The 8,841-nt window shown below is 38.3% G+C and overlaps 1 protein-coding gene across 1 annotated transcript in view; it reads left to right on the forward strand.

The window, feature by feature from the left end:
• Window positions 1–5,149: 5,149 nt before the first annotated feature.
• The window catches only part of LOC118404268 (serine/threonine-protein kinase 3-like), a gene marked incomplete in the record, with an annotated part of 24,841 nt that continues 21,149 nt past the window's right edge, over window positions 5,150–8,841 (forward strand). The window contains 2 exon segments of the mRNA XM_035803327.1: window positions 5,150–5,333; window positions 6,666–6,746. Of these exon segments, the coding sequence (XP_035659220.1) occupies window positions 5,320–5,333; window positions 6,666–6,746 (95 nt within the window).

An 8,841-nucleotide genomic window follows, 5' to 3' on the forward strand; every position in this document is an offset into this window, starting at 1 on the left:
GCGGGGGGGGGGGGGGGTGGCTACCCAAAGAAAATATCTCCTGCAATAGAAAAAGTGTCTGATGCATTTAAGTTTTGCATAGCTAAAATGCATTTATTGGACCACTTTGGTCGGTTGGTCAAAATTTGGAAAAGAGAGAGAAAAGTATACACCCAGTTTTGTTCAGGACAATAATCGGAAACACAAAATTGATCTTCGAATTCCTAGGCTTGAATATCAGGGGACACCAAGGTCTTTTCGGGTGTTCAAATATCATTTATAGTCAAACATGAACCATAAGTTTCTTTTCAGGGAGTGCCTTACCAGGTATTGCCTTAATAATTTTCTCAATATGGTCATCATTTATGATATATATAGCGCCACGAATAATTTCAGAAAATTTAGAGACCTTGTCTTGGCTCGGCAGTATTGAAGCAAATATTTCTCATTTCAAAATGACAATTTAAAGTAAAGCTTTCCAGGTGTATTTCCCAAACATGTACATTTTTCCTTGAGTGGCCAACTATCTTTCATAAAAAGTTCATTCCAGTATCAAACCCTTTGATGATTAGATAAACTTGGATGGAAGCCAAATATTGTCAGTTACTGAGAGTGACAGGTTGTTTAAGGATGGCCTTGAATGTGACATGATGATTGAGACATACATCCTTAGATGTGACAATATTTTGAGAAGTGGACCCTAGACTTGGTATTATGTTACCTATGTGGTACAACAGTGTATACAAGGGTCATAATGATGTTGAACAACTGTCTGACCTGTTCTGAACTCCTTGGAACTTTAAAAGCTCAAGGAACTGGTATGATGATAGAAACTTACTGGTACATAAAGCTATTTATCCTATTTTTGATGGTTTGGGCTAAAATGTGGCCAAATCATTGGATCTTCTGTCGATTTGGTTTGATTTTTAACAGTTTCCGATATACACACAAAAAAACTTGTTGAAATCTCGTAACTTTTTCAGGTGTGGAAGATGAAAGTAATGGTTACCACAATACAAAGGAACAATGGGGCAAGCATTACCATTAGATAAAGATTTTTAGGATCATTAAAAAAAAGTGCTTTTTCAGGAACTCCTGTATTTAGTTTTAGGTGTCTAGGAATGTTACGAGAGAAGGGTGTGGGCATGAGAAACTTCTTGAGAGCCAAGGTTCTGTACACAGTCTTAAGGAATTTTCAACATGCTTCAAGTTCAATGTTACTGAGGAGTCCCCTGCTGCTTGACACACATCTGGGAGTTGTTGTAAAGTCTAACCAGGAGGGTTGAACTGTTTTCTGTGTTTCAGTATCAGTGCCTCATTAATACTAAATGGTTGACAGAATATGCTACGACAACAATCAGTATGAAGTATGTTCTAATTGTGATCCATTTAATAGATTTATGAATTAAGAGAAGTAACCAAAATCCTCTTTCTTTTCCTACTTTTTCAGTACAGGATTAACCATAAGATATCCTTTTTTAAAGTCAGTAGCTGAAATGTCAAGTGTAGTTCTAAAGAATGCTGCAAGAGGGTCTATATTATAAGTATAATTAGATTTCTCGCAACCGCAAGACAAGTGCTATTTACTACCCCAAAGTTGTGACCATAGCTTGCAGGAGATATCAAAAGCGGAAGTTCCACTGCAGTACCATGGGAAGCCTCTGGTCTCATCAATATCTAACCGCGCACCAAGTACAAGTATCAAGGCATTCTAGAGTTATCATGCTCACAGACGGACAGATCAACACTGCAAGATGCCAAACCAAGGAGGCTATTCCTTGGGAAAACCAAGAGAGGATAAATAATTACATAAGTTTGAGTGATGCTATATCATATGTATAAGTTATAACCAAGAGCACTTTAGGGTTCCTTAGATCTTCAAGCTTGGAAAAACATGTGGTTTGGGGAGAGAAGAAATCTTCAGAGAATATCTAGAACAGGTGTCCATCAAAGGAATGTCCACAGCTCATAAACACAAATCTCTACCATCCCTGTATAATCAGTGGAATGAGACTTGGTAACCAGACTCAGTAACATATTGTGACAGCATATTTTCTCAATTTCTGACAGGAAAACCTACCTTGGTATGTCCAAACTGATACTGCCAAATCTTCTTGCTTAAGGCCTGACTGTCTTGGGTCACCAAATAAACTGTCCTAGCTGCCCCATCCCGACTGGCCCCCAGGGTAGGCTATTTCTAGCTTTTTCCTATCCCACTCCCACTAATAGATTGTTGATTTTCCTTTTTAAAAAACGTCCCTTTGAGCTCATAAAAATAGACTTTCAACAGCTTTATGTCACGAAGTTCACATTTTAAGGACCGACGGGGTAATATTTTTTTCCGTCCCAACAAGCAAAAATCCAGGGACGGAGGGATGGGTCCTGGAGACAGCAAGTTGTGTTTGTCTCTCTGTAAGAGCTCATCTGAGAATGCCATGAATGCAGTTCTACCTCAGCAGGTGTTTGTAGAAGTGGATACAGTACTCAGAACCCTGGCTATTTGTGCTGAGTTGACAGACAGAAGACATGTGTCAGCACCAGGGGTGGCCTTTAATAACACAGATATCATCATGTCTACACTACTGGAATTGTTTGGGACCTTCCTAAGGGGATATATGGCTAAACCAAAGGATAGGATCTCTGTAAAATTTGCTTTGTTGGATTTTCTGAGACATTAGAATGCAGAGAAGTTTGTTACTGTAAATGCATCTACTTTTGCTGTAGCGGGAAAATGGAGCTTTCACGGTGGTTTTAAGTTCGCGGCAGCGCCATAGACGGTAGTCTCATACTTTAAGTTCGCGGTGAAGTGGTCACTGCGAAAACTGCAAACATAAAACCATCACAAGCATTTCTGCATTTACAGTATATGTACCATGTCTGTCTGGTTGGTGACCTAATGACATTTGTGAGACAGAACATAGACAGTCTATCAGTGTTGTGTCCTAACTATTGACTGATTGTTGACAGAAGATTTGGGCTAGCTGACAGCATAAGCCCTGGACTGGTACAGAAAGATCCCTGTTGTGTGTGTACAAAAATAAATAATCTTTGAAAAATGCATATGTTGCTGACTTGCTGTTAATGTTTAGTGACCATGCTTTTCAACTAATCTTCATATATGCCTAATATCTTACTTTTCTCCTTGAATCATTTTTTCTAAAATGTGTTTTCTTTAATTGTTCGTTTTTTAGACTAAGATCCCCTTTCTCAATCCTTCCTTTTGAGTTTTGTGCTAGCCTAGTTGACGCTACTAGCACAAAACTTGAAAAGTTTTAGGTTAGGTTTTATTTTGTAAACCTATATTTCCACAGTGATACTCTACAAATGATGGGAGCACAAGGGATGAAGAATTGTTACCAGGTAACTGGAGAACCCATATCAACAAGTCCCACAGGAGGACTGGAGTCAAGAAACAGCTTGACATCTAAAACCCCAAGGAGCAAATGCCGCCAAGGATGGATGTGGAAATAATCATTGGGTTTTCAACAGAAGCCAAACACCCTATCTGGTATTACTTGAAACCACATGTTGAAAGGGACTGACAACTAACCATTTAGTGTAGCATGTATGGAGAAGCAAGGAGGATAAAAAAAACACCTCCTTGGGAGAAGTAATACATATATGGTAAATGGCCTGGTACCCATTTACATTGTTGCTGACTGTATCTCGTCCTATTTGGTAAACATTACAGGGTAACGGCCATTGCATTTCATATATCACTATATTAATTATCTTGAATAATGGTTAGTAGGTACTCCGTGATTAATAAAGGTTGTAATGGGGAATGGGGTCAGTAATACAGTAGCTCCTATCAAAACTTTCAAAGATTCATACCCTTTCCGTAAACAGTATGACCTTACAGTTACAAACAGGACTCTATTAATTAGATGACCTTATACATTTGTATATGGTAACATGACTGTATATGCTTGATTGCGGTGATACGCTCCCTACTGTAAATGCTTAGGCCATTCAATTTGTTGGCTATTGTACTTGTACACAACACAAAATGTACTTGGAAAAAAAAGAGAATTAAGTATGAGGAGAAATTCTGTACCTTACGTACTCCTTAGTACACAGACAACCAATGAAATGAATCACTGTGGCCTATGGCTATGGGAAATTCTTTTTCTTCTTGCAAACACAATGTTTCACATGAAAATATAGATTTGGATTTTTCAACCAAGGAGCTTTCATTAGTTTCAATCAAAATGATAAACAAACTAAAAATAGTGACATATTTTGTTATACATGTATCTGTTTGTGTTGCCTGCGTTTCTAAGCTTTGATCTATCAAAGTACAAGAATCTAAAAAAAATCCTGTACCTTCACATTTACTAAGTCACTCCTACCAAAACCTATTCAACATTTCACGTTCCAATCCTTTCACACCTTTTCCCAATGACATCCCCTCCCAGGTTTGTTATGATAATTTTTGACCCACCTTTCCGACTTCCGAGTTGCCCATGCTGATAACTTTCACTCTCAGTGGCCTCTTCGCCTTGGAGTCCATGTCGGGCAGAGTCTTTAGGAAACCTTCGCTGATCCTTGTAAGAAATCCTGGCCTGTGGTTCACGGCTCCTTAGAGATAATCCATGAAAGACTACTTCCAGATGTTACAACTTTGCACCCACACGAAAAACGTCGTTTTACGTTTGCCAACAACTGGGTATCTTACGAGCAAATATTATGCAAAATTTCTGTCAGAAAAGTTGTATCAGACTACAAAATCGCTGTAAGTTGGGAGAAAGTTGACTTTGAAGGCAAAAAATCGTTACTTTACAGCGCGCAACAAAAAAATCACAACATTTCTCCACCAACCGGCTCGAAAATCTGGTTTGGGGATACGATTTCATATAGTCACTGCGCTTGCGCGGAAGTTACCACGGCGATTCCTAACAATCAATCTGATTGGTCAAAATAGTAAACTAATTATCAATGTTTATAAACTAGGCTGTGATTGGTCCTAAGTGAGCTAATTTCGCGGAAGATCACAAAATACAATAGGGAACAGTAAATTTACCATATTTCTATAGTATGGCAAATTTTCACTTAAGCAACATATTTAATAATAATGAACAAATATAAATTAATTATGATGTTACTATACCATATTTATGTAGAATTAACTTGTAATCATAAAACAAATTATGTCAGATTCAAGTCCTACCCCTATATTCATTGGTTTGACCTGAACCTACAAGTGAAATTCTAGAGGGGGTGGGCGAACACTGTTTCCTCTGTTTTGTGGCGATTTCTCGTCTATTATTTCAATATTTTCACCCACACAACACTAAAGATGAGTGTTTCTGACTAGCGGCGAAGGAATTCGAGGCCAAGATGTCGAGAAAAAGGTGGGTTTCTTCTCCGATCGTCCGTTTTTAAGAGTTTTTGTGCCAACTATTTTTCGTGAGTGTTGCAGACATGTTAGTCAACGCCACAGCTGTTCCTATATTTTTGCGGAAGGAAGTTCGCTATGCTTATTATAAAGCCTTCAGGAGCATATTATACATGTTTACGTCTCATATGATTATTCATGGTCTATGCTATACATACGTGGAACAACAAATATTTTCTTAACGTTAGTTCTGGTACAAGACAAAATGGAAATTTTTGTCGCCCCCCTCCCTCCCTATTCTTTCTGAAAAATATAATTGGGCATAATTTTTTTTATATTTCTTGTAAAATATGACATATAAACATTGTTCTGAATAGTGAGCAAGTTTTCCATGAACTATATTATATATTGGTATCCTAAGAGTTGAAAAAGGCTCTTTCAAAGACCCTTAAGTGAAATATTTCTGTACCTGTAATTTGCAATTAGTATGCTAAACTGACAGCTTAATTGTATTTGCTTAGATATAATTCACTTGACAAACAGTATTTGAATGTCATAAGCTGAGGGTAAATCAATCAATCATTCATGCAGGTATTGCGCTGAAGGGCAGTTATACTGGCTATAACGTACAGATACAGACTACAGATATCTTATTGCAGTCACTGAGTCAGCCTTGTTCGGTATCAAAATGTGCCTCTTGGCGCAGAAATCTTTGCTGATTAATTGGACAATGCACAGATTTTTCGAATGCTTTGTATGAGATATAATACCTGAAATGCTCCAATCGAATGTCAAATGTAGTATGTAAATTGTACCATCGGGACTATGTCTTTGTTTAACATCAGAGTGAGTCACAGAATTGAGCTGTCAGTAATTATCAGGTTCATTAGTCAGAGGATTACAGTCAGACATAAAGAGGATATCACAAGTGGACATTGTGAGTAATGGTACTTAAAATCTATTTTACAGTGAATATTTTGTGTATTATAATGCAGCCCAAAGTACAAAAAGCACACTTCCAGATTCATTCGACTTTACAAGGACAATTCCTCTGCGTCTTTTTGACAAGGACAATGTACCACAGCTTTATGTCCCATATGCCCTAAGGACTGCACACCTTTTCTGGTAGTTTGCATGTCAGGTGAGAGACACAGCCAGAATCGAACTCACGGCTTCTATTTCCAGAGACAGTGCTGCTAACCGATGGACTACGCACGTTACAACAGACAGACAAGACTTCAACATGTCTTCAGTTGTAGAACTTGTTCTCTCTTTATTGTTAAAATAGTCGACACAACATATTTTAGACGTCTTCGGTTGTTGTTGATTTGTTGGTATTTTCTTCCAGTGAGCTGAAGAAGCTGAGTGAAGAGTCGCTGACTCGGCAGCCGGAGGAGGTCTTTGATGTGCTGGAGAAACTGGGAGAGGGGTGAGTTTTTTGGTCTCTGTACACTGACAAACTGAATGATGGAAGACATTGATGTCGAAAGCGATCCTTGTGGACTGACGGATGAACGGCAAAATGAACCACTGTTACAATTAAATGTTGAAATATCAAATGTTTTTCCGAAGTATGGTCTCATGTGCCAGTTGAGGTGTTCATTATGTTCATTATGATAATTCTGAGGTTTCCCCTGAGACTTGGTATATTTGTTGTACCCGGTAATTTAACTCTGTGGTCTCCCAACAGGTCCAACGGGTAGTAATTCATGGTATTATGCATGTACGCATGGTCTTTTTAGCGAATGCCCACAAATGCCCACTCTAGAGAAGTCCGCGCTGCACGAATCTCATTTTTTTTGCTTGGAATATGTCCATGTTGTGCTCCCATGTATTAATCCTGAGTTTCAAGTCAATCCATTGACCCGAAGTGACATAAATCAAAGTTTTCGATTCTCGATGGTCTTTTTAGCGAACGCCCAGCAAAATGTCTTTTTAGCGAATGCCCACTATATCCACAAAAATATCGGCCGTCGCGCAACGACACCTAAACCTACCGCCACAAACATGTTCAAGATGGTGTCCCATTGATGTGTATGGAGTTTCCGTGCTTTACAAGCATTTTAAGTCCCTGTTTTTGGTCAAAATTTACGGCGACGATACTACCATACTTTAACTATAGCAATTCAAAATGGCGGGCACTAGTCATGTGACCTCCTTGCGGGACTGTTCTATAAGTATCGCGGGAGGGACTGTTGTAGCATAGCTTCTCATACAACCATTTTAGAGTGAATTCTGAACAAGATTTTCATTTCATAGTGCTATCATCTGACTGATATTTACAATGTGGTCATTTTTTCTGTGCTATTATTACCCAGGTTTGAGGAACTTAGTGCAAATATGGATATTGATTCACCTCAGTGCCCAATTAATGTACAAAAGGCTCAGACACATTAGTGTTATATAAACCTGAATAGGCAGGTAACCAATACTAGAAAAACATAGCTATTTATTATTAACAATACTATTTACATTATAATAATAACTCTTCACCAAACTGGACTTTTCTTATCTTTATTTATCACAGAAACATTGTTACAATGAGGATTTGATTAGATGAGTATCTGTTACAGTGTGTACAAACTTATTTCAAATACAAAAATGTATTTCGTTTCACTTCCTAAATATTTTTAAAGTATTGGAAGAAGTTGACACATAAACAATATTAATTGCATTATTTATGTGCAGTAAAATGTGACCACATGCCTAATAAAATGTTGGAACATGGCACAAGCGGGCTCCTCTTCTGAGTACAGAAAGGAAATGTTTTATAACATTTAGTTATGACGTAGAAAATTTCAATTGTACAATGTACCTTTATTAACATTTACAAACAAATTGTTTTTTTCTCTTCTTAATAAATGACAACAATACAGGTAAGTAAGGTGTGTTTCCTTTTATAACAGGCCAGGTAAGACGCCGTACAGGTAAGTAAGGTGTGTTTCCTTTTATAGCAGACCAGGTAAGACACCGTACAGGTGAGTAAGGTGTGTTTCCTTGACTACAGACTAGGTAAGACACCTTACAGGTGAGCAACGTGTATTTCCTTTCATTACAGACCAGGTAAGACACCGTACAAGTGAGTAACGTGTATTTCCTTTGATTACAGACCAGGTAAGACACCGTACAGGTGAGTAAGGTGTGTTTCCTTGACTACAGACTCGGTAAGACACCGTACAGGTGAGTAACGTGCATTTCCTTTGATTACAGACCAGGTAAGACACCGTACAGGTGAGTAAGGTGTGTTTCCTTGACTACAGGCCAGGTAAGACACCATACAGGTAAGTAAGGTGTGTTTCCTTTTATAACAGACCAGGTAAGACACCGTACAGGTGAGTAACGTGTATTTCCTTTGATTACAGACCAGGTAAGACACCGTACAGGTGAGTAAGGTGTGTTTCCTTGAATACAGACTAGGTAAGACACCGTACAGGTGAGTAACCTGTATTTCCTTTGATTACAGACCAGGTAAGACACCGTACAGGTGAGTAACGTGTATTTCCTTTGAATAAAGACCAGGTAAA

This window comes from Branchiostoma floridae, chromosome 17 (genome assembly GCF_000003815.2).
Source record: "Branchiostoma floridae strain S238N-H82 chromosome 17, Bfl_VNyyK, whole genome shotgun sequence".
Taxonomy (NCBI): Eukaryota; Metazoa; Chordata; class Leptocardii; order Amphioxiformes; family Branchiostomatidae; genus Branchiostoma; species Branchiostoma floridae.